This window comes from Bombyx mori, chromosome 7 (assembly GCF_030269925.1).
Source record: "Bombyx mori chromosome 7, ASM3026992v2".
NCBI classification, from domain to species: domain Eukaryota; kingdom Metazoa; phylum Arthropoda; class Insecta; order Lepidoptera; family Bombycidae; genus Bombyx; species Bombyx mori.
Genome location: NC_085113.1, coordinates 10,057,066 through 10,084,373, shown reverse-complemented (window position 1 = coordinate 10,084,373; position 27,308 = coordinate 10,057,066). Strand labels below are relative to the sequence as shown.

Here is a 27,308-nt window from a genome sequence, read left to right as displayed (position 1 = left end):
TTAATTTTAACTTTTTGAAAACTTTAAGAGTTGGTGGATAAAGTGGTTGGTTTGATTACGACACTAAAAGTTGGTAGATCTACCGAAAAGTTGGTATAGTTGACCACGTTGGACGCACGAGTGTTTGGCGCGGAAACCAAGCTGCTCGTCGATCAATATTTTATTGGACGCGACGAAGTCCCAGAGCCGTTTACGAAGGAGTCGTTCGTATAGCTTGCCTATCGCCGGCAGGAGACTGATAGAGCGTATCTCCGTAAATGTGACGAAACGCTATTGTATTTTTCCTTGTCACATGTCTATAGCGCGTTTTAGAAAATACATACAGCGCCATCTATTGACAACAAACAAAACCTTTCTTAGCCTTAACTTGGAGATATAAACGAACAATTTAATGATATATTTTTTTATAACAATAAGAATATTATGATAATAATTGTATATGTTGGCACCTGAAATGTTTCATTACACAATAATAAAGACATAAATTAATTCGGATAGCTTCCGAACTGACAGTAAATGAAATACAATGTGCTATTGGTAATTTTCTAAAACGGATATTTAAAATTATTAATCTACAAATATAAATATACCTACATATAAACTTGTTTAAAATCTATGAAATATATCAATAAATATATACTTTATTTATTTTAAAGCGTATGCGAATTAAATATTCGCGTTATTTTATAATATTCTTATTAACAATAAGGGAAATATTTTTATTGTTTCATACAAACTCAAGATATTTTATTTCAATATATTTTCAGAACATTCAAAATATAATAACATTATTATACAATTGCGTCACTTATAATCTAAATAACATTCGCGGACAAATCTCGAACTTTAAAAAAATAATAATTTATAACAAAATATGGGACCACCATTGACGCGGTATTTTCCAGATATTTAGAAGATATCAAGTTTCAAACTAATGTTTCTTATTTCAGTTACCATAAAACTATAGTTTCAGTGATAAATATTCCTGAATAACCTACATGTATTGTAAGATAATAAAAATATTTTGAACAATATTAACTTCTCATTTATTGAATTAAAGAAAAAAAAAAACTGTTTTCTTATCGGTCCCACCACGCTCAAAAAGTGTAACTTAAATTAATATAAAAGAAAAACAGAGGAAAAAAAGACTGCATAAATTAAATAAATAAATAATTATAATTACATAAGGTGATATAAAATCCTATGCAATAGATTTACCGCGGCAGTCTCCGAGTGCAACACGTTTTTTTTTTTTTAAATGAAATTAGATAAATGTATTTTCAGTGCTTTTTGGCCGTTTGAAGACCGCGATGTTTTGAAATCAGGTCTAGCTTTGGTAAACTGTGCTCTATTGACATCTGTGTCAATTTCGTGTTAACTATTGTCCTAATATAATTTTGGAAGGAAGAAGGACTGTAACTATTTCGCCTTTGTAGTTTTTTTGCCATTTGCTGGGTTTAATTTCTACACCATCCATTTGTATATAAATAAATAGAATTTTGCAAATAAATCTGATTCTAAAAATGCAGTTAAAATATTTGCGAGTATTTATGTGACTTGATCCTAATCACGATAGTGGCACAAATAAAATGACCATGCACTGCCCATCGGTCTTGGAGCGTCAATTGTACTACATGAAGTTCGTGAAAATTATATTGAAAGATTCCGTTACGTAAATACGTATCCAGTTTATAATAATAATAATAATAACGTAATTTGTAGATAACAAGAACATTCAAACCATTTACAATTTGTAACATGCAATAGGTAGATCTGAAACCTAGGATATCCAATCATTTTCCCAAATATGTATATAATTTATTACTTAGCAATTTGCCATGCATTTTGAAATATAATTAGTATAAGGTTTAAAGCTACAAAGTTTTTTTTCTAATATCTATTTTCTTTTTCAAATACCGGGTCACCATAAATTTGACGAAGAATACAAAACCAAGGAACAACAATAACGACACGAAGATTATATCTAATAACAGCTTCTGGTACAAAGGCACGAGCAGCCCCTGTGAGCGCAGATGGAGAGCTCCTTTAGTCTTGACGACGTGCTCCACCCAGTGGACCAGCTCAGCACCCGGAGTCACCGGACGATCGTGATATACCAACGACAACTCCTTAACTCGATCGCGATACCTAAAAACGTATTTTATTTACACTAAAGTTTTTGACTCACTTAAATTTATCACTAGAAAATACGAAATGATTTCATTGAATTTTATGATAAGATTGATCTATAATCCAATGTCGTTTTGTCATATATGAATTGGTAGTATGAGTGTGTATTATGTTTTTTTTTTTTTTTTTTTTTTTTTTTTTTTTTTTTTTTTTTTTTTTTTTTTTTTTTTTTTTTTTTTTTTTTTTTTTTTTTTTTATGATTGAAGGATTACTGGTGGCCCACAGGCCTTTCCAGTTTCACCAGGACAGGTGGGCGAGCAAAGGCTCAGCCAGGAGGGGTGGGATTTGCTAACAGCTGCCCGAGCGCCTCCGAAGGAGACCTAACAACTCAAGAGCAATTGCTTCGCGAATGAATCTACTACCGGATCGGAATCGCGACCCGCTGAGAAGATCCGGCGAGAAACTCAGCGAGCTGATTCATGGGTTAGGTTGCACGGCGAACTCTTTGTCGAGTTCGACGAGTACGGTTACCGAGGTCCCTAAGCCTGCTCCTAGAGCTGAAGGCGTCTAGTGCAAAGGTTATTGGATCTGATGGATCCGTAAGGACGTGTCTAGGGCGTCGACGGTGACTGGCTCCTGCATGATCAGGATTCGGGGAGTAGTCAGCGGCGGCTACGATAAGGCGATTATCATGACGCATAGCCTTATCGAAGTATCGTTCCGACGCTGACTTCATGTATTTCCGAATTGATTCGAGGCCCAGGTCGTCGTGTAGGTCAACGTTCCTCACGAACCACGGAGCCCCGACGGCTAACCTGCAAAAGCGGGATTGTAGGGATTGGAGGGTGTCTATGTGTGTGCGGGCCGCGTGAGCGAACACCACACTCGCGTAAGTCATGACGGGCCTTATGCAAGTTTTGTAAAGTGTCACCTTGTTCCGAAGGGACATTTTACTCCGCTTACAGATCATGGGGTAGAGTCTACCGAGAATAAACGCGGCACGGTCACGGACTGATTTTATATGCGGGCGGAATGTCATCGTTGCATCCAGGGTAACGCCCAGGTACTTGACCTTCCTGGCCCAGGGTATGGATTGACTAAAGAGAGTAATCGGGGGTGTGAGATTCCTCCTCCTAATTCGGGAGGAAATCCGTGTGGAGCTTCCCCTCTGAAATAGCACCGCAGTACTTTTCGCTGGGTTGATGTCTATGCGCCATTTTCGGAACCACTGTCCTAGGGCTAGGGCTGCGCTCTGAAGCTTCTTCGCGATTAGGGACTTGTTTCTACTGGAATAGTAAACAGTCGTGTCGTCGGCGAATAAAGCTAAATGGGTCGGCGGCGACCGGGGAATATCGTTAACGAATAAGCTAAATAGGAGGGGTGAAAGGACAGAGCCTTGCGGGACTCCAGCTGTGAGAGGTCGTGGGGAGGAGCGGGTTCCCTCGACTCGATATCGAAAAGAGCGGTTCGACAAGAAGTCCCGTATGATGAGCACGAGACTATCCGGCACACCCATGTTGAATAGTTTGAAAATCAAACCGTTGTGCCAGACTTTGTCGAACGCTTTTGCGACGTCGAAGAAGAGAGCTCCCGTGTATAACGGTTTTGGTCGATTAAGCCCCACAAGAATGTGCTCCGTGAGGCGGTGCACCTGTTGAACGCATGAGTGATTTGTACGGAATCCAAATTGTTCATCGATGAGAATGCCCTTGGATGAGACGAAGTCTCTGAGGCGTTTGTAGAGCAGACGCTCATACAGTTTGCCTAGAGACATGAGGAGGCTAATCGGGCGGTAGCTCGTCGGATGATTTTTTGGTTTACCGGGCTTATGTATGCCGATAACGTCCGCTTCTTTCCACACCGCGGGAAAGATACAGTTCGCCATAGCGGCATTGAAAATAGATGCCAACATCACGATGAGTTGGACGGGTAGAAGTTTAATAGGTAACAAAATGTCTTAGGTACACGTTGATACTTTCGACTTACTTGACACTTATTGTTTTTGTTTTAGGACGAAAAAAAGAAAATTCATGTGATTTATTTGATTCAGCGTTACCTACAAATCAGTTAAATGAGGTTTGTACCTACACATCTATATCAATTTAAATATTTTTTAACAACTACAACTGTTTGATGCTTACGACTTATTTAGCTACTGTATTTCCAGGAAGAAATAGTTTGTTCAAGTCCTGATGTTTCTGACACAGATTCGAATTATACACCGCCTGTACAAAATGTAAGTACCTACAATTTATGATGATAGAATTTCATGATATTTATAATACTATATTAACTTAATAAAATGCCGGTTATCGTTCTCGTGGAACCCGTCGCTTGCGAGGAAGATTTTTGCGCTATAGGCTAAAAGGGTAACGTACACGATATTAGATTTTAAAATGCCGTACTTTGACATATAGGGACAATATAATATTTTTATGTAGATTTTATTTTCAACTATCGCGTAATAAACAAAAAACATACTAAAAATGTAAATAATTCAGCGCCAGCGAATTTGTTAGTACTCACTGTAGGTATGAACCGTGCAGTATGACGTCCCACGCCGCGGGAAACGATATTATTTGAAATTATAATAATATAGATATCCACGTAATCTTTTAGTTTTTTAATTATTTTCTTTATTAAATACGTTCTTTTAAAAAAAAGTAAAAAAAAATCCGTTTGTACAAATTTTCACATTTTAAACTCAATATCCATCCACTTAAGTCAAATATGTTTTTAACAATGCAATATTTTTCTATCACAGCTTAACAGTCATATGCTAATTTCATCTTTGCAGACTTCTTCTGATGAATCTTGTTTATACAATGACAAGACCTTGGATCAAGCTTGCTCATTTGGTAATGTACCTCATGCATCTGAAGAGTTTCATCAGGACACCTACTCATTATTAGAACCTAAGCTCTTGTCCCACAAAAACATTGAGGAACCTTTAAATTTAGAAACCTCAATAATCTGTAATGATAGAGGACTGATACCATGGACTGCAGAACAAAAAAAAATTTGCACTACATTTTTTAAATTTCATATAAAAAACAAACAACCACCTAAAAGACATGAATGTGAGGCTCTTAAAGAGAAACACCGAGACCTCCTGATCAATAAGGATTGGCTCAAAATAAAAGTATTTATACAAAACACTTACACTAAGAAATAGAACTGACAAGCGTTCTTTCAAAATTCGTCCTTTACTCTCAGGTCTTAATCGATATCGTTATTTTTTTCATTCTTACCGGGCGGTTTTATATGATACATATTATTATTTATTAGTTATTATTTTATTTCTGGTACTTGAAAACTGGTACATTTTGTAATTTAGGTGTCCTGATAAACATGCTAAAACTCTCCGAGAAGGACGGGAGACTCGACGAAATTCGACGACTCGTCACTTTTGCATAATTTTTAATGTTATCTTAATTAACAACTGTACTAATAATAGAGACCAAATACACGTTTAATTTTGCATTTTTGGGCTAAATGGGCAAGAGACAGAAGCTCGCGACTGATTTAATTTAAGCATAGTGAATGTGACCATAAACATATTTTGTAACGTTGTAGACGTTTTTGTTATATTTTAGGTTATTTTGGTATGTTTTAAATGAATGTAAGTACATGATTACATAATTATGTTGTGTATCTGATTTGAATGACTGTTATTATTTAAGTAATTAATATTGTGCCTCATCTTTTAATAAGAGTCCGCGATAAAAACAACAGCTACGTAGATCATGACTGATTTGTTACTTTATAATTTTTATTATAATTAATACTTAGTGACCTGTACTGTACGCCTACCGCAATTGTTTTAGTTATTTAGCAATGTTTTTATTTGATTTTGAAAATAAATTACACAACACTGCTCTTATTTATTAATTAAAATAAATAAGAGCATTGTTGTGTAATTTATTTTATTTATTTTTGAGATTTTGTACTGATATGTGTGATATGTGATTGTTCATATTCCTGAGCGTTTTCTAAGCGTTTTTGTTCTATTGTACTTACTTCATTTATATAAATAAAACTTCATTTATATAAAAAAAAATGTTTTATTTCGTGTTCATAGTAAAATTTAGAAAAATGACACTCAAAAAAAGTAATATACTCACGCATAAACCTAATTGGAAGAAAACTGAGAAAGATGAAAGAAATATGTCTAATCTCGACTAAAGGAAACCCGAAATACAAGGTGGAAGGTGGTGGTAGGACCTCTTGTTTACTGGTGGTAGGACCTCTTGTGAGTCCGCACGGGTAGGTACCACCACCCTGCCTATTTCTGCCGTGAAGCAATAATGCGTTTCGGTTTGAAGGTTGAATGCAGCCGTTGTAAATACTGAGACCTTGAAACTTATATCTCTAGGTGGGTGGCGCATTTACGTTGTAGATATCTATGGGCTCCAGTAACCACTTAGCACCAGGTGGGCTGTGAGCTCGTCCACACATATAAGTAATAAAAAATAATAATGGAAAAGTTATTTAGAAGGATTCGCGCCCTCTCACCACAACAAGCGTACTGGCGACTAGCTAGGACCCTCAAATCGGAAAATATCGCCACTATACCTCCCTTCGTATGCCCCTCACGCCAACCCTCGGCTTTCCAAAAACTCTCAGACGCATTACTCCACTTTACCCCATCCATCATTAACGAAGTTAAAGAAGAAATCACGAACTCACAACAAAGGAAAGCCCCTGGATCCGCCAGAAACAATTCTCGCCTTTTAAAAATTTTACCCGCCCAACTAATAATCATGCTAGTTTCCATTTTAAATGCCGCTATCATGCACTGCATCTTTCCCGTGGTGTAGAAAGAACGTCATCGGCATACACAAACCTGGAAAACCTAAAAACGAACCCGCGAGGTACAGTCCGATCAGCATTCTCTCAGTGTTAGGCACATTATACCAGTTATTATTACGCAAACGCTCTGGGACCTCATCTCCTCGAAAGGCATCCTGATCGACGAACAGTTCGGGCTCGCTCTCTCCTCGCTACTTTTTAGCCTGTCAATTAACGATAAAACCCGGTCGCCGGCGACACAGATAGCCCTTTTCGCAGATGATACGGCTATTTACTACTCGAGTAGGAATAAGTCGTTCATGCATAGTAAACTCCAGATCGCGGCCACCAATTTAGGACAGTGTGTCCGGGGGTAGCGCATCGACATCAACCCTACGAAAATCACACCCGTGGTTTTTTTCCCTACCTATTCTAGTAGCCTCAAGGGGTTATTCTAGATTCACCGAATCAGAAGGTGAGCTCACGGGGCTCTAACCGGGAGTGTTACTAACACTGGCCCTAGCAAGAGCAGTTTTCACAGAATCTACCACCGCGTCGGAAACGCGATCCACCGCCAAGTCTTCGACTAACGAACTAATCTATAGACATACCCCAGTGAATATCACTGGTGGTAGGACCTCTTGGGAGTCCACACGGGTAGGTACCACCACCCCGACTATTTCCGCCGTGAAGCAGTAATGCGTTTCGGTTCGAAGGGTGGGGTAGCCGTTGTAACTATACTGAGACCTTAGAACTTATGTCTCGAGGTGGGTGGCGCATTTACGTTGTAGATGTCTATGGGTTCCAGTAACCACTTAACATCAGGTGGGCTGTGAGGTCGTCCATCTAAGCGAAAAAAAAAAAAAGATAAAAAAAAAAAAACTTAGTGGGTTGCAATTCTGTTCCGCTGATAGATCTATTATCTATCTATTAACTATTACATTAATCGAAGACGGCAGCACTCCAAAAAGTATACGGTATCGATATTACTATAACTTTAGGAGGAAGCAGCAACCTCAAAACAATTTATGGAGTACATACAGAAAAAATATTCGGTACCAATATAATCTCAAATATAGAAAGTAGTCATGTAATTAGTGGAATGCATAGAATAAATACAGGGCAGTATACGGAACCGATATATCCATACATTTGGATGGATGTCGAAAAACTGATTAAATGTATGGAACAAATACAGAAATATACAATGTGACACATTATTTCCATCATGAACGGATGCAAGGAACCAGCGAGAATTATTTCAAATTGAATATCTTATTTTCGAATTTAAATAAAATTTCTTGTCGGTAATAGAATTCACACGACACCAATGTAACTATATTCGCACGAATAATAGTTTAAAACCCATTGGAAACGGTGGATGCAACAGGGTTCGACTATGAAAAGACGCAAGAAGTCTTCATCGATTTAAATATATATATATTATTGATACGATTTTATCATCACTCATGATCACTTCTTATGTTATCACTTCATAATTTTGTTATAATTGATTTTCCTAAAGATAAAACAAAAATTGAGTGCATATAGTTGCTCATGGTCTTAGCTCCATCACTTATTTTCGTATAGACTCTTTATCTACTGTTTCTTGTCACACATTGTAGGTGGTAGGCAGCGGCTTGGCTCTGGCCCTCGTGCATTGCTGAAGTCCATGGGCGACAGTAACCGCTCACCATTAGGCGAGCCGTATGCTCGTCTGCCTGCAAGTGCAACAATTTATTTTTTCGGAAAACAGGGGAAATAAGACGTATAGGTAATAGAATTTAAGTAGAAAATGACATTATTTAGTTCTAATGTAGCATTTGTTTTTTAAACTAAAACACGTTTTTTTTTTATTCATTATTTTAAATCATTTTGCGTTTAAGCAAAATCTATTTATTAATACGTAAAGCAAAAACTTTGTACCCCTTTTCACGAAAATTGCGCGGACGGAGGAGTATGAAATTTTACACACTTATAGAGAATATAGAGAAGGAGTGTAGAATGGTAATTTTTTTTAAAATTATACATAAAAATATACATTAAATCAATAAATAAAACATTACACACACTACTATGTATTTGACACACACGCAGGTATACGGTTGATTTTGCATTGGCATTGGTTTATTGTCAAACTTCTTATTGCTTACAGTCTGTGGTCAAACTGAGAATAGAATATTTGTATAAAGTGTAGTCTTGGCGAAACCTTGACAATAATATTTGACAATAGAATCATAATAGTGTACAAACTTATAATTTAAATTAATTATAGTCGAATTTCGACCACCAGGGGACGATTAGTTAATATAAAAAGACGTGTAAGGGTTTAATTCAAAATCGCAGACTATCACTATTATTTTAATTCTTAACCATGACCATAATTATTTAGAAGTAATGGGAGACGTAGTAATGTGATACGATATGATATGATAGGGATAATATAATATGTAATCTTTAAATATATAAAAATGAATTGCTGTTCGTTAGTCTCGCTAAAACTCGAGAACGGCTCGACCGATTTGGCTAATTTTGGTCTTGAATTATTTGTGGAAGTCCAGAGAAGGTTTAAAATGTGAACATACTCGGAATTATATAAAAATAACAATTTTATTTCGGCTGTGAAATATCAAAACCCAGTATCTGCATAAAACTAAATTTTACAGGAGAGCCGAAAAACAATTTCATATCTTTGACAGCGTGCCGTTTCAATAATATTAGTCGTACCTTCTTGAGAGTGATTGCAAAATTTGAGGTGCATAACAGGCTTTATAAAAAAGTAGATTTCATGCGTCTATCACAAAAGATGTGCGTAGAGGAGCAGTTACTAATAAAAAGATTGTTTTCTTAGATCAAACTTTTTGAGTGTGACAATTTCAAAACCTAGTAAGATCACTTGCTTTGTTTTCATCTAATTCTAAAATATAATGAGTGGGGATAAACGCAAATTAATAGACTTAGTAAGATCACTTGCTTTGTTTTCATTTAGGTCTGAATTTACTGAGTAGGAACTAAATGCAATTTTTTAAACATAGTAAGAAAAAACAGAATAAAACAACATAAATATGGGCAGAAATAAGCAGTTTTAATGAAAAAGAAAAAAAAAACACATAATCGGAAACCAAACACTATTTGTTCACAGTAAAAAATCAAAAAATAATCACTCAAAATATTTGAAAACAGTCAAATAAAAATAAATTATTCGGTTATTAATATTTGTCCACTAGAAACTAAATTAACTGGATTATTATTAATCGGTACACTTTGCCAAGACTTCTTCTCCAAAACTTCTTTAAGCTAAATAAAGTTGTTACTATGCCTTCCTTTTTACTTTCGTTAATGCCTCTTGGAATATTTTTTAAGGTTGGCATGATCAAGAGATTGTGTTTTTAATAAGAGAATTCAACTCGGAATACGGAGATTAAAAATCATTCAAAACATATTACGGCACCCATTTACAAATATTATTTCAACCAAAGAACTAAGCAAAAAATTATTAATGGGAACAAGGTCATCATTGCGTCGCGGTATGCGTTTCTTTTTTACCCACTCATACGATTTTTCGAATTCGATAACTTCAATATGCGATTTGCAACCCAAAATTACATTCTTATAGTCTTCAAAATCGTACACAGCATCTTTTGTTTTTAATCTGCCTCTCCATATTGCCATGAACTCCATCAGCGACATGCTTGTGTGATCTTTAGTTAGGTAGGTATTACAAAGTCCAACTTTTTAAATTGAAAAACCCAGAGATTATTATAGTAACAAGTGATGTAAAGAGGATCCAATTTTTATTTTGAGCTCTGCAATTATCACACCACAATATCAAATGATTAAAATCTCTTTCTTTTTCGATCATTGCTGCAATTGCATTAACAATGTCATGAGCATCTCGTCCAGAACAGGCTTCATGCCATAGAATACAAATATTATTAACATTCGTTTTCTTTCTGATTGGTGCAAATGTCAAGTTGAAAGTTATCATTCTACTCAAGAAAAACGATTCTTTGACTTTAGGCATGTCGGGTAACAACATAACTTTTTGTAAATCCATCGAATAGTATCTCACAGAGGAAGTATTTTCTAGGGAGGCATCTTCTTGATACTTTTGTATTGCTTTACTTGCTCTAGCTTTGTGATCCCCGTATGCAGTTTTAACATCCTCTGGAATATTTGCACCTTCATTTACTTTATGTGTCGTAGTAGGTTGCAATTTTGGAAAACAAAAAACCTTGACAATAATAAAACACACTGAAGCGTACTTACATTTCACCATGTTGTTCTTTTAAAGCATTCAAGATCAATTTCGACCTATAAAACTGATTTTTACTCATTTTATAGACAAAAACACGAACAACGTGCAACGATTTTCTCACTTACTAAAGTTTCGCGGGAGTTTTGACGTTTATTTCAACCATTTCATTGCCTTAGTATCTGCATGAACCATTTTAAATCCAAGTAACTACAAGCACTTATTAGGTTTTTAAAATGGTTGATGTTATATACTATGTTCTAATCTTGTAATTTTTGCATTTTGAAAACCTTTACTGTAGATACTAGGTTTCCGACTTTGTGTAACTTCGTTTTTTACAAATTTTTGGGGGTTTTTGCTATCCTAATATGTGGAGAATGGTCTACAAGGTCGAAAAATGCAAAAACACACTTTTTTTTAAATTTGTCAGATACTAGGTTTTGAAATTGGACAGCCGATTTGCCCTTTGATGTGTCCCCCGTCGGACGGATTCCTTTTGTTTGTTTTAAGTTTATTTTATACAAAAGTTAAGGTATTTTATTTATCGATTGAGGCACTACGAAGTCTGCCAGGTCAGCTAGTAACTGATGTAAATTTGACTCCAAAAACAATTCTGCAAGATAATTTGAGCGAAGCTTTTATTGAATGTATGTTTTAGGTACATAAATGAAATAGCTGTGTGAAATTCGTGGAATCTTCATCGTGCGATGCTCAAAAGAGTCTTTCATTGATTATTCATGAGCCACGTTTGATGCTTACTTCATATGTGGGTAATTTAGACGATGTCCGTTTATACATCTAAGTATGACCTAAATATGCAATTTATGATTACCGAAAAGAAAATTAATAACAGTTATTCGGATGCTAATAAATTGGTTTAAGCTCAGACATTACTATAGCAAACATAAATCATGTCTCATCTGTTAATTAAAATAACACTTTGAAATAATATGAAACGAGAATTTATTGTGCAAAACTTAATGTCGCAATGGAAACATAATGCTATTTATATAAATAACTAGCTTACCCGACAGACTTCGTAGTGCCGAAATCGATAAATAAAAGACCTAAACTTTTGTATAAAATAAACTTAAAACAAACAAAAGGAATCCTTCCGACGGAGGACACATCAAAGGGAAAACAAAATTGTTATCTTTATTTTTTTCCGAACATTTTCATATTTATCTACCATTTAAACCTTCTATGAAATTCCACAAATAATTCTAGACCAAAATTAGACAAATCGGTCCAGTCGTTCTCGAGTTTTAACGAGACTAACGAACAGCAATTCATTTTTATATATATAAATAGATAGATTACGGGCATATAGCCGACGTCGTATATAAGTCCAGCTGTTTGGGCCAAAATGCGACGGAGATATTGTTTAGGTGGATTTAAATCCGAGATAAACCCCCACAGCTGAAACACAAGGAATGATCTGATTCCAGACCCAAAAAAGAGCAGAGAATGTGCGATCGTTGGGCCAATAACCGGCGCATTGGGTTGATAGTGTTGTAAAAAGATCTCAAAGCCCCCGGAGTTCATGAGTAGTGACACACTGGCGGAGACCAGGTAAAATCGAGACTTTTTGTGTCGGAGATCAAAATCATTTTCTGAGCCACTGTAGAAAGAAGTTCACACCCAGAAACAATTATATGTATACACTTCGAAAAAATATAACCTGCTTTAAAAGAAAACGTGAATTTATTTAATGCGTATACCCTTTTCGGTAGATCTACCAACTTTTAGTGTCGTAATCAAACCAACCACTTTATCCACCAACTCTTAAAGTTTTCAAAAAGTTAAAATTAAACCTCCATGAAAATAATATTGAAACTATATATATTTTTTATTTTTCGTAATCTTTCTCTTGCTTTTTTAACCTTTTTTTTTTTTTTAATTTTTTTGAATTTACTAAAAAATAGAGGGCGTTACAGGTTGATGTACAGGTCATATCACGGCGGCTTAATAAAAATAAAAAAAACATACATCATGGCGGCTTTAGATCTTAAAACTTTTTTTTTTTTTTTTTTGTGATTGAGAAATTACTGGTGGCCCAAAGGCCTTTCCAGTTTCACCAGGACAGGTGGGCGAGCAAAGGCTCAGCCAGGAGGGGTGGGATTTGCTAACAGCTGCCCGAGCGCCTCCGAAGGAGACCTAACAACTCAAGAGCAATTGCTTCGCGAATGAATCTACTACCGGATCGGAATCGCGACCCGCTGAGAAGATCCGGCGAGAAACTCAGCGGGCTGATGCATGGGCTAGGTTGCACGTCGACCTCTTTGTCGAGTTCGACGAGTACGGTTACTGGGGTCCCTAAGCCTGCTCCTAGTATTAGAGCTGAAGGCATCTAATGCAAAGGTTATTGGATCTGATGGATCCGTAAGGACGTGTCTAGGGCGTCGACGGTGACTGGCTCCTGCATGATCAGGATTCGGTGAGTAGTCAGCGGCGGCAACGATAAGGCGATTATCATGACGCATAGCCTTATCGAAGTACCGTTCCGACGCTGACTTCATGTATTTCTGGATTGATTCAAGGCCCAGGTCGTCGTGTAGGTCAACGTTCCTCACGAACCACGGAGCCCCGACGGCTAACCTGCAAAAGCGGGATTGTAGGGTGTCTATGTGTGTGCGGGCCGCGTGAGCGAACACCACACTCGCGTAAGTCATGACGGGTCTTATGCAAGTTTTGTAAAGTGTCACCTTATTCCGAAGGGACATTTTACTCCGCTTACAGATCATGGGATAGAGTCTGCCGAGAATGAATGCGGCACGGTCGCGGACTGTTTTTATGTGTGGGCGGAATGTCATGGATGCATCCAGGGTGACTCCCAGGTACTTAACCTTCCTAACCCAGGGTATAGGTTGGCCGAAGAGGGTGATCGGGGGAGTGATATTTCTCCTCCTAATGCGGGAGGAAATAAGCGGTGAGTTTCCCCTTTGAAATAACACTGCTGTGCTTTTCGCTGGGTTGATGTCTATGCGCCATTTTCGGAACCACTGTCCGAGGGCTAACGCTGCGCTCTGGAGTTTACTCGCGATTAGGGACTTGTTTCTACTTGAGTAGTAAACGGTTGTGTCGTCAGCGAATAAGGCTAGCTGGGTCGGCGGCGACCGGGGAATATCATTAATAAATAAACTAAATAGGAGCGGTGAGAGAACGGAGCCTTGCGGCACTCCAGCCGTGAGTGGTCGCGGGGAGGAGCGGGTTCCCTCTACTCGATATCGAAAAGAGCGGTTCGACAAGAAGTCCCGTATGATGAGCACGAGACTATCCGGCACGCCCATGTTGAATAGTTTGAAAATCAAACCGTTGTGCCAGACTTTGTCGAACGCTTTTGCGACGTCGAAGAAGAGAGCTCCCGTGTATAACGGTTTTGGTCGATTAAGCCCCACAAGAATGTGCTCCGTGAGGCGGTGCACCTGTTGAACGCATGAGTGATTTGTACGGAATCCGAATTGTTCATCGATGAGAATGCCCTTGGATGAGACGAAGTGTCTGAGGCGTTTGTAGAGCAGACGCTCATACAGTTTGCCTAGAGACATGAGGAGGCTAATCGGGCGGTAACTCGTCGGATTATTTTTTGGTTTACCGGGTTTGTGTATGCCGATAACGTCCGCTTCTTTCCACACCGCGGGAAAGATACAGTTCGCCATAGCGGCATTGAAAATAGATGCCAACATCACGATGAGTTGGACGGGTAGAAGTTTAATAACGCGGTTGGATATACCGTCGGAACCGGGAGCCTTGCGAGGACGTAAGTCTTTGATCAAGTCTTTAACTTCCATCGGGGTGACGGGTGGTAACGCATCCGAGGGTGGCAAGGAGACTCTGCGTTCTACCTCACTGTCTACTAATTCTACATGAACAGGGTCCACGGATTGAGTGCTGGGCGTGCACTGGGTTTGCAATGTATCGGCCAGCCACTCTGCTTTTTCGTCATCATCAAACGCCGCGAGTCGGCCTGAGGGGCCTACGAGGGGGGGCATAGTTACTACCGTATCCGATTTGAGAGTACGAGCTAAGCGGTAGTAAGACCTTTGGGAGGGCGCGAGTCCTTCTAAGAAATCAGACCATTTGGCATCTCGGACTTCGGCGATGCGAGACTTTACGTCGCGTTGTAGGGCACGCATTCGAATACGATTTTCCGCGGTAGGATACCTGTCGTAGGCGCGTATCGAGGCATTCTTAGCTCTAAGGAGTTCCCTAATATCATCGGACAATTTGAAGCGGTGAAGGAAGTCCTCCGCTACAACTTGTTTCGATGATCTATCTAATGTTGAGGTGATGTGTGACGTTAAGATGTCTATGGCTTCAGCGGTATCCTGAGGAGACGGGGTAGAGTCCGGGTTAAACGGGAGGGATGGTGGATCAGATTCAGCCAGGCTGATGCCCAGCGTGTGCCAATCCACCATCGTCCTCGTGACGGGAACGGAGTCGGGAGTGCGACCGAGCTTCATAACGACGGGACGGTGGTCTGAATCTAACTCTGAAACTACTTCGATCGAGTGTAAGCTCAGAGTTACGTTTTTTAATAACGCTATGTCGAGTATATCCGGGCGATGCGCGATATTTAGCGGGTAGTGAGTCGGTGTTAGCGGAGCGACGATATCGAAGGCGAGATCATCGACTAACGCGTCAAGCCGCCTGCCATTCGGGGTTGTGGTGTGTGAGTTCCACCTGATGTGTTTACAATTTAGGTCGCCCGCCAGAATGACAGAGCTCCCCATGCCGAGCAGCGCCTCGATATCACTGCTTAGAACGATCTTATCCGGTGGAAGATAAACGGACGCGATAACGATCGGCGCGTGTCCCGTCAGTGAGATTCGGCACACTGATGCTTCGATATTAGCGAGCGCGGGAGGATCGAGCGGGACGCAATGCAGGGCTCTTCTATAGTAAATGACGGTACCACCACCACGAGCAGAGAGCCTGTCGTTCCTGACCATGTTATAGTTCGCGATTTTAGGGTCACGGCGCGCGGGCTTAAGTAGGGTCTCCTGCACTAAAAAGATATCAATTTGATTGTCACGCAAAAAGTCAGAAACCTGATCACGTTGATTTGCGAGACCGTAAGCGTTAAAAAATCCTATCGTTACGGATAGGGGCTTTATTCTACTTATATACGCCATTGATTACCGGCGGAGTGAGGGGAGGACGTACGTATTTAATGACGCGTATACGTCGGCGTATTCTTGCACAACGGCGATAAAGTGTTGTGCAGTGGAGGCAGCGCGGATGGCGTCGCCCAAAGCGTTAACGCGCTCAAAGTTGATCGACTGAAAGAAGTCGATCGCTAAAGCGAGATTGTCGGACGCGGTCGGAGGGCAAGTCGCGGGAGAGGGACGAGTCGCGGGGGCGGGACGAATCGCGGAGGAGGGAGTTGTAACCGTGTTCGTGTACGGCAGCGGTTTCGCCCAAGCCGAGACACTGGGCACCGGCGCCGTAACGAACGCTGGCTTAGCCTGCGACACAGAGGGTGCCGAGGCTTTGTTGTCTGGGCCGGAAGCTCGGAGGCGGTTTTGGCGGGCGACGCGGCGATTTATTTTCGGGGCTCGGGGGCATCCGCGGTAATTTGCGGGGTGACCCTGTGTACGACACAGGACGCAGCTAGGCGGTTCCGTCGCGGTTTTTTGATCGCGAGTGCAGAGGGCCGTGGCGTGATCTCCTAAACACTTGACGCATCGGGGGCGCGCGTGACAGTTACGGGAAGAATGCCCGTATAATTGGCAGTTATGGCACTGGCTAGGTGTGCCTTTCTTGTGTGGGGTTTCGACGGCGATTCCGGAAAGGCTACAGACCGTTCGGATGTTGAATATTTGCTTACCCTCGGGGGTAGGCTGGAGGGCGACGAGAACCATGTTATATGGCTCCCTTCCGCGACCTGTGTGCATGCGGTGTACGGAGTTAACCGGTAGGCCTTGTTCGAGAAGGTCGGCCTTGACTAGCTCGGCATCCAACTCTTTAGGGATGCCACGTATGACGGCACGGAGTTCGCGCTCCTCCTGGAGCGTATACGTGTGGAAACTTATACGCTCCTTACGGAGGTAAGAAGAGAGGGCCCTATGGTCGTCGGGTGTTCGAACCTTAATTTGAATGCCGTTCGCGAGGTTACGGGCATTCGTGAAGTTGATATTTTTGGCCTTAAGGGCCAGGGAAACTCGATCCCAAGCTGCCTTCTCTTGGAGGATTACCGGGGGAGAGGTCTGGGTTTTATTTTGTGCCACCGTACGCGGCGACGGAGTGGCACGGGCTGGAGGCGCAACGGGAGTCTGAGGGCGGGGGCGCGACGCGTTCGCGGCTTTACTAATTTTAGCGGCCGCGGGAGCTCGAGACTCCGCGGCACGCTTCTTACCCTTTTGTACCAGGGTGAATCCATCCATCGATGAGGCGGGAGCGAGGTCGACCTCCATCTCCGAGTCAGAGTCGGAGGACGAGGAGGCGGGCGCAGGTGACCTACGAGCAGGTGTTTTGGAGGGCACGACGGAGGCTGCGGATGATCGCGCTGCTGGAACGGTGGCCACGGCGGACGACGCAGCAGTTTTACTCGCCAGTATAGGCGACGCGGGAACGGCAGGCACGACGGAGGCTGCGGTGCTCGATGCAGAAGCTTTGCACGCAGGTACAGGCGACGCAGGAGCAGCGAGCTCGGCGGAGTCCACGAGAGGGCTCGCGGTGTGATCGGCCTTGAAGGCCAGAAACTCTGAGGCGAGCTGTGGGTGGCGAAGTCGGAGGAATTCCGCGAATACAGCGTCCATGATCGCTGAGTGCCCAGGTGGGGCGGCCCCGGGTCTTGAAAACACTCGCCTTGCGGCGAGGCCCCAACTTCTCGGACCTGAGCGGTTCTATTGAACACAGGTGGCGATGCGGCACGATTACTACAGGACAAAGAAAAAACACAACAAAACGGAAATAACAAAAAGAAACAGAACAATTAAACACTTCCAGGAAAACAGTTTGTCGGCAGATGTACCACGAACACAGAAACAACAAAAGGAAACAAAACAAATAAAAACTTCCAGAAAGAGCACTTAGTCGGCAGATGTACCACAAACACAGGCCGCGCGAACAATGGCCGGGCTAACAAAAGCCGGGCGAACAGAGACCGGGCGATCGAGTGGTCGATGAGCACGTCCGCACGTGACGGGTGCCTCTATCGGAATGTATTATGTATGTCTGGCGATAACAGCTCTATGATAAAAATTCAACTAAGGTTACATAATAATAGTTTATTTATTTTTATATGCCTACGAGCTAACAGACATCTCGGTGACTGTGATCTAGTGATTGCATTCACTCTTAGGTGACACCATGGTATGATTATAGTCGATCCTCGTTTGAAGAAATGGCGTAGAGCTCAGGAAACACCTTGGGTGTGTGGCAAAAACGATCTCTGTGTTAGAATAGGTTTGTTTGCTGTTGTTCTGGGTATTTATTATCTATTTATGTATACATTTAAACATATATAAGTATTTTTATCAGTCTCTGGTACCCACAACCCAGGGAATCCTAAATTGCGGCTGAATGATCGTGCGCAATTTGTTCCCAGTTATTTATTTTATAGTAATTTATTTTCAACCTACAAGTGGTATATATTTTAATGTAAGCCTATTGAATGTAATTTATGAAATAATTATAAACATACACTTACTTTTGATTGGACAAAACCTCATTTATAGCTGCTTTCAAGTTCTTTGGAGTATCCAAGTCAAGTTTCACTTCTAGTCCAATGCCTTTATGGACAGCCTTTTTGATATTCATGACCTGATCTCCAAATATGGGTATTCCAATAATAGGAACACCGTAATGTAATGTTTCCGTTGTAGACAATAAGCCACCGTGGGTGATGAAGAGAATGCAGTTAGGATGTGCTAAAATATAGAAATATAAACTATATAATTGATCGCTTATGAAAATGGGTTTCATTGTATCGATTTTTGTTTGAGTTGGTTCTAGTGTACCTAGTATGCTTTGCTGTGGTGCCCATTTTACGACGTGAACGTTATCAGGAATATTTTGAAAGTCATCTTCGAATTTCCATATAACAGTATATTTTAAACTCCTGAACATTTCAAATAATCCGGTTTTGATTGCTGCAGGCATCGATTTACTTGAAACTACCGATCCTAGACTGAAATAAATAACGCCATGCTTCGAGTTGTCTAAAATATTCTTAAATTCCTGAAAGAAAGATCATATTTTGAAATTTGTAAATTTTATTTTATTTTACACGTTTCTAGGAGCAGTTCATGGTAGTAGCAGTAGTAGTATTAGTATTTGTAGTAGTATTTGTAGTAGTATTTGTAGTAGTAGTAGTAGTAGTAGTAGTAGTTTTAGGTCCATTAAATGATATTAATAATGTTGTTTAATCATTTTCTTCCTACCTTGGGCAATGGCTTAGATTGTTCGTCTATATGATAACCACCAATAGCCTTGTAATTTTGTGGCAATGTCAGCGGAGCTCCAGAAGAAACGTGGGAATTTCCCAAAACCAAAGCAGCAGAGTATCTCAATTCTTCCAAGCTAGGCTGAACGAGACCTTTTGCTTTGAATGCAGCAGCAAATCCTTCTTTATAAATATGTTCTTCTATTGAAATGGAAAACCTATTTAAATAAAATAGTTAAAAACTAAATCAGATTAATTAGAAATTTACTATTCAGAGAATTTCTAAAGTAGTCTGGTTGAAAGATTTTTTCCCCGGCTCAAACCGGGAGCGTTGATAACACTAGCCCTAGCGAGAGCAGTGCTTCGCAGAATCTACCACCGGATCGGAAATGCGACCCACTGAGAAGATCCGGCGAGAAACTCAGTGGGCTGTGTCTATGGGTTAATTCACTAGTACTTAAAATGGACAGTCGAAATATGTTTTATAATTGTACCCGAAGAAGGGAATAGAAAATGCAATTCTTATCAATTAGGATGTAATAGAACAACTGACGATGATAAAATGCCACCAATTAGTTCAGTAAGTAAACGCAGTGAGTTCACTGTAACAGGAATCCACCGGTCTTGTTGCTGCCCCGCGTCCACACTCATTTTAATAGTAGTGAATCAAACATCACCAAATTTTTTTTTCTTTTTAAATAAAGTCATATGTTTACTATCATGATATCGACGAACTTTTTAAAACATGATTTTTCTTTAGAAGGCAATGAGCAGAAATGTTTCTATAACACTCGTTTACTTCGCTTTTCTATCTGTAGACACTTACCATTTGGCTACTTTTAATCCAATCTCCATCAAAGTGTTTATTGCTCTTTGGAAGAAATTGTATGGTGGTTCAAAAAGCCCTAGCGTGTTTGATGAGTACGCAGGATGGGGAATCTCGTCTATCAAACGCAATATCAAGCTATGTGCTTCCATTGAAGATGACCATATGAATGGACAGTTGAAAATTTTACCGAAGCTGAAAAAACATCATATTCCAGTTACATATTGATAGACGAATATCCATAATAACTCTTATAATCTAAAATAGAAATATGAGGCCCACAGCAGATAATTTCGTGATACCGTAATAATGTGTAAATTTTTTTTAATTGAGCTCTGATACGATGGTAACGGTGTGAACATTTTTTTCACCTATAATCAGATCAAAAAGAGGAGTTTCAAATTAAAATAAAATCTCGGTCGCTGTAAAATTGGTTTACGGACGTTTTACGTTTAACGTTAGTAGCAGAACTATCAGAACTGCTAGCTCTGACGTCACGCGAGATGAGAAAAAAATATGTCACAAGGCAACGCTTGGGCCGATCGTGCCTCTCTATTGCTTGTTCCGCGCTCTCGCTTGCACGCTCAGGCTCAGGAGGAACGTGACACTTTGTTCGTGTATGCAGCTGGTGCTCATCGATTTTTAGACGCTATCACTTCAAAAAATATGATAATGGGTTTGAGCTCAGATACTAGATTTGATTTATTTAACGACTTCTTATTTAGCTTTTTTTATCGTGACTTCATTTGGTTTCAAATAATTAATTATCTGTAGCAGTGATCGTCATTACGCAATTGTTTTATTTATTAGGTTTTCTCTGCTTATTAATTATTGTTTCATCTTACCCACTAAAAATTTCAGTTACCATCCATTCTGCAATAACAACATCAAAATGTGTCTGCGGATCTAACATCAGCTGTTGTACTTCCGTATTAGATACTGTATCATTAGCTGTATTAATAAAAGACTTGACAAGTTTAAACATTTCCATTCCTGCATGAGTTTTGTGCATTAGCTTTTCTATAGTGAACGTGGAGTCTGAAATATAAGATTCATCTATAAATATAAAAGTAATTATAATAATATATGTCCGTATACATTGCACGAAGAGAGGACGGTCGATGGGGCAGAAAGATCCTGGAGTGGCGACCACGTACTGGCAAGCGCAGTGTGGGACGGCCACCTACTGGATGGACCGACGGCCTAGTAAAAAGCGCTGGGTCTCGTTGGATGCAGGTGGCAATGGACCGGTCGCACTGGAAATCTATTGGAGAGGCCTATGTCCAGCAGTGGACGGCGATAGGCTGAAATGATTGTAGTGTGCAGCTCATCTAACCTTATATTTGTAACTGCACACACTAAATTATAATAGTATTACACGAATTGTCGACTTGAACAGTTCTCTTTTATTTCACCTACAACACTCCAATACATGGCGACCCTTAGCCAGCAGTTAAAATTTTTGCAACATACGTAAAATACGAGAGTAGCTGAATAAAATATGAAGAAATATAATTATGAAGAATATTATGAAGAATAGAAGTTTGTGAAGACGAGAAATAAGAGGAAAGAAGATTTTCAAATTACAGAAAAAGAAAAAAAAAACCTCACAGAAGATTGATTTGGATGAAGCGATGAGAACAATAGAAGAAGACAGAAAAGGGTGTTGCTGCCGGGAGCCGGGAGAATGCTCAAGCCTTATGATGAGAGGATATGCAGGGCGCCGGGAGATAAATTGTACGGGTCCGAGATAGAGCAGCTAGGAGTCAGCTCGAGTCCAATGCTGAGGAGCTCATTCACCCATGCTACGTAAGAAGTCATGAACTACATATACGTTGACAGTAAATACGTGCTTACTGCAATGTAAGTTTTTGCTTTGATATTGTAATATTTTTTTTCCGTTATTTTAGTATTCTCTATTACGAGTATATGTTGTTATTATTTAGTTCATGCGAAATTTCTTTATATTTAGTTTAAGGAAATGATGTCACGATAATTGCGAGATTTACATGCTAATTTAAAATATTTAAGAGAATATGTAGTAAAACTTGGTCCAAATAGGCGTACAGAAGATTTAGGTTTTAAGAAACTCGAGAAAGCTCAAAAAGAATATAGTAAATTGAAGTGTATTTTGACTCAACCGAATCAAGAAATTCAAGATCAGAAATTAGATTATAATCGTAACTATAATTGTTATGAAAATAGCACAGGTCAAAGAACTTCACATATCGTAAATCGAGGTAAACACTCAGGCGATCAGCGCCAGCGTCAGCATTTTCGCGGACGGCCGATGAATAATCAGCGTGTACAGCATAATACGCAAGAGTCCAATGTCCAAGACAACTTGCGCAACGATAACGCAAATAATTATGACAACTTAGAGTTTTTTCGTACCTAAACAGTGCACTCATTCGATTTTTAGTTATAGTAATTTTTGTGTAAAATTAAGTGTCAACTTAAAAATAGTAATATCGATCTTAATTTATTAATCGATAGTGGAGCTAGTTTATGTGTACTTAAGTATGAATGGTTGTCGCGACATAAGAATTTATTGAATTTAGTAAAACATGATAAGATAATTATAAAAGGAATTAGTGGTAATTTAGAGTCTATGGGATATATTTATTTAAATATTATAATTAATCATGTGAATTTTGCACGACGCAGCTGCAGATGCATTGAGCCGGATACCTATTACATCCAACAGTTTAAAGGAAATGCAACAGCATGTAGTATCGGTCATGACAAGAGCACAGGCTCGTAGGTTACGTATTGACTGTGACAATAATAACATGACTACGGAGGTATCCTCTACTCCAAGGCCTGATCAACCTAAAGTAGTGGAAATCCTCAAACGACCAATTGACAGCGTTGAATTGATTCTATTTTGTAATAAAAATACATTAAAACAGATAGAAAAATTCAAACATTTTACTAGTGATAATGGTAACTGCAAATTCGTGCCTGAAAAATCAGCAATTTTTATAATTTCTCAATCGTTGTCTACCGTAAGTGTGTTAACGAGAGAATTACAACGTTTTTGCAAGCAAATCGAAATAAACGAGCTCGTAATAATTAAAAGCAAGCGCTATGAACGAATTGTAAACAATTTTGTAAAGGAAATAAGCCATTTGAAAGATTTTCCCAAGTTACTTGTTATTAAAGATGTGACAAGAATTACTGACAAAGACACAAAGACTGTGATCCTAAATGACTTCCACCTGTTACCCACGAGTGGCCACGCGGGGGTAAACAGAATGTTAAATAATATTAGGAAGTATTATTATTGGCCAGGAATGACCAATGACGTATCAGAATACGTAAAGAAATGTAAAAGTTGTCAGATTCAAAAGCATTCCAATAGACATACAAAGGAACCAATGGTTATCACATCCACGGCATCCACTGCTTTTGAGAGAGTTATTTTAGATTTAATGGGGTCATTAGATGTAGATAATTTTAAAGAATAATAAAGCATACATAACTCATAAAAATAATACAAAGAAGTTTGTAACTTAAAATATTGTTTTATTGGATTTTTGTTAGTAAAGTATGAAATTTAATAATATTTTGTGTAATTTAGTTTAAGTAAAAAAAAAAAAAGGAATTATATAATAATATCATTTTTTTTTAAAAAGAGGGGAGGTGTAGTGTGCAGCTCATCTAACCTTATATTTGTAACTGCACACACTAAATTATAATAGTATTACACGAATTGTCGACTTGAACAGTTCTCTTTTATTTCACCTACAACACTCCAATACATGATGATGATGATGATGTCCGTATAGACTTCGAAGCGGGTAAATTTTAAGATCATCGTCAGATTGGTTTAGTGAATATAATGAGTTTGTTAGCGATAGAATCAAAGTCGAATCAAACACTGAAAGCCAAGCGGGCCGGCATCGATTTTGCATTTGTTACATTTGAACTATTTATTTATTAATATTTTATTTAATATATTTCGTACACACAGCTGTTAGAAGAAACACGAGAATAAGTATACAGAGTATAAGGGCATTACTTATCTATGTTCATTTTTACCTTTCTACTATTAAGTTCCGAGGATATTTGGTATATTTGAAAACTATTTCGATCAATCTTTGAATTTAGCGTTGCATTGCATGCAAAACATACGTAAATCTGCTTTTAATAAATGCAAATAAGCCACCTATTGCACCGGACACACATAGAAATTAACGTTCTGTCTAAGTATTTTAATTAATCTCTCGAACTAAATCAAACAGCTGCACAATTTTCATGTTATTATTTCTTGGAATACTGCTCCGGTATAGCAAGTTGGGGTGGCCACGGCAATTGCAGTAGAGTTACTATTCGTTGAATTATCTGTTCGTGCTGCACTGACGATTTAACCTCGTTACTAATAGCGTCATGTTGCAGTGATTAATCGAACCTTATCATTGTTTAGTATATTGGCTAGTCATCACGGCTGAGATTTTGCGATAATGTCGTCAAATTCACTGTCAACCCATATACGCTTACTAAGTTGCATACAGCTTTCTGTAGGCGTGCTTTGGGCGAGCTTGTTCAAGGATTCTGAACTCATTCACACCACCATAGCTTAGTTGCTGGCGGAATCACCTAACTTGAATCTAGTTTAATATTTTTTTAATTTAAAGCGTGAACAAGATGGTTGGGTTACGTCACGTCCACGTCACGTTACCGGAGCCCATAGTCATCATTAACTTTAATACCGCCACACATTCAAGAAAGGCATTTTTTTTTATTGCTTAGATGGATGGACGAGCTCACAGCCCACCTGGTGTTAAGTGGTTACTGGAGCCCATAGACATCTACAACGTAAATGCGCCACCCACCTCGTGATATAAGTTCTAGGGTCTCAGTATAGTTACAACGGCTACCCCACCCTTCGAACCGAAACGCATTACTGCTTCACGGCGGAAATAGGCGGGGTGGTGGTACCTACCCGTGCGGACTCCCAAGAGGTCCTACCACCAGTTTCGTTATCAAGTCACACTGCTCAGTCTACTGGTTTCGTTGATTTCTCAGTTATATATACACATCTCGACTCTTATTGACACTGACAATAAAAATAAAGTAATGAACAAACAAAACTGTATATTTACTCATTTTTTCCTCCAAGGCATGCTGTGCGATTTGGATGACCCGTAAATTAGGAGCCGGATCTTTCGGATATGGCGTTATGTAGGTCACCTGAAATAATATTTGCAGTATATTATTTTGTTACAGAGATTAGTAGACTAGCCAAAGGGCGTGAAATGTAGCCTAACAAACGTTAAAATGCTATCATCCCATACGGTTTCAAACCACAAGAAGTATTATTATTGGTCTAAAGGACAAGATGCCCGGTCTAATCAAGTTCAGAAACAGTGCTTTTCTTGGTGATAATGCGGATCTATAATCCCGCACGGAAAGGTTCTTCGTGTACATTTCTGCCGTGAAGGAGTTAGACGAGTGATGAGTGGGACAGTTGTGATAGAAAACAATTGAGATGTCTCATTTATGAAAGTGGGTTGTACGACATCTACTGTGTGATGTCCATGAACTCCAGTCACAACTTATCACGAGGCGGGCTGTGGGCTCATTCGTCTTTAACCACGATAAATAAAATCAATTTAAACTTAAATGTCAATGACAAGTAAATTGATTCAATCTAGCATTTTTTTTAATTGTTAAATACATCCGATACTAACAAAAATTTCACTTCACCAACATGTGTAGCGTATTTAAGTTTGTGAATGAATGAAATCTGCCGATAACTCGACATGCCAGGAGCACGCATTTAATATAAGTCTATCAATTCAAATGGTAGTGTCATTTTCGCCCTCTTCAAGCTCTTAATAAACTCAAATTCAAAAGAATGAACTTCTCTTCCCTACTTGCCTGTGTAGACAGACGAGCATAAGGCTTGAAATTAATCAACATTTATATGAAAAAAATAATGTTTCAGATAAGACTATGCGATTAAGCTGTAGAAAAATGTGACAGGTACTTCTCCAATTATGAAAGTCTAATATGTAAGTAAAGATGTATTTAGTTAGTGTGTCAGGCGACTTACAGAACAGTGATTTATTTATTTGATGTCTAAACTAAGAATTATGGAAGCAAATGTCTTTAATTAAAATGAAGACTAAGCTAAACAAAAAAATCTATGAAACCGTGTGCCGTTGGCCAGAAATAGTAGAACTGAATACTCACTTCATGTCCTGCTTTCAGGAGATTCCTGACGTAACCCTCTCCGAGAATAGCGTGGCTTTTCGAAACGTACGGAAACACGAGCAATATCTTATATGCATCGCAAGCGAGCGCACTTAACACCAACAAATGAATCGTTTGAACATTCATTGTATTTTTGTGTTACGCTGCTCGCGTTCTTAATACGTACTGTGAATGATACACGACAACCGAAACAAGTTCTATTTGTATCGCTTTCATAAGAGCCACGCGACTGTTATCTATCTTCACGTCAGATTTAGTAATCGATTATAATAATTGTGTTGACGTAAGTAAGATAGTTTAAAAATCATGACATATCTTAAATTAACTAAAAAAATGGATAGCCTCTCAGTATTTTTTTGGGTTCTAATCAGATTCCGAGCGATCTTCTAAGCATCAGGTTTCTAAAGAGTTTAGTTCAAAGTCAATTATAAAAGTTCACCAAAACAAAAAAAAAACAAGAAATCCGTGAATGTAAATAACAAAAGGTGTGTGGTTACACCGGTGGTCTGAATGGTACCTACCAAAGAAGCACAGGAATGATGTCATTTGAATTACTCTTTGGCACTAAAATAAAAGATAAAGACGATGATGAACTTAAGAAGTTAATAGAGGAAGAAGAAATACAAATTTTTAAAGAAAAAAGACAAGAGCTGAGAGAAAAAGCTAAAGAATCGCTACTGAAGATACAAGAAGAA

General features: G+C 39.1%; 1 protein-coding gene and 1 long non-coding RNA gene across 3 annotated transcripts; one reads left to right on the top strand and one right to left on the bottom strand.

The window, feature by feature from the left end:
• Positions 1 to 1,874: 1,874 nt before the first annotated feature.
• Positions 1,875 to 26,739, bottom strand: UGT40B4 (UDP-glycosyltransferase UGT40B4). The gene is made up of 8 exons (NM_001257036.1): positions 26,593 to 26,739; positions 25,500 to 25,587; positions 21,237 to 21,429; positions 20,392 to 20,586; positions 19,564 to 19,783; positions 19,141 to 19,360; positions 18,831 to 19,050; positions 1,875 to 2,148 (listed from the first exon to the last, which is right to left on the bottom strand). Exons 1-8 carry the CDS (start codon positions 26,737 to 26,739, stop codon positions 1,875 to 1,877), a joined length of 1,557 nt encoding a protein of 518 aa, NP_001243965.1.
• On the top strand, positions 4,078 to 6,190 carry LOC105842366 (uncharacterized). Of its 2 annotated transcripts, XR_009973539.1 has the most exons (4): positions 4,078 to 4,206; positions 4,283 to 4,366; positions 4,928 to 5,969; positions 6,038 to 6,190. It is a non-coding gene; the product is annotated as an uncharacterized LOC105842366 (long non-coding RNA). The 2 variants fall into 2 exon arrangements; XR_001140031.4 differs by having other exon boundaries at positions 4,928 to 6,190.
• Positions 26,740 to 27,308: the final 569 nt, after the last annotated feature.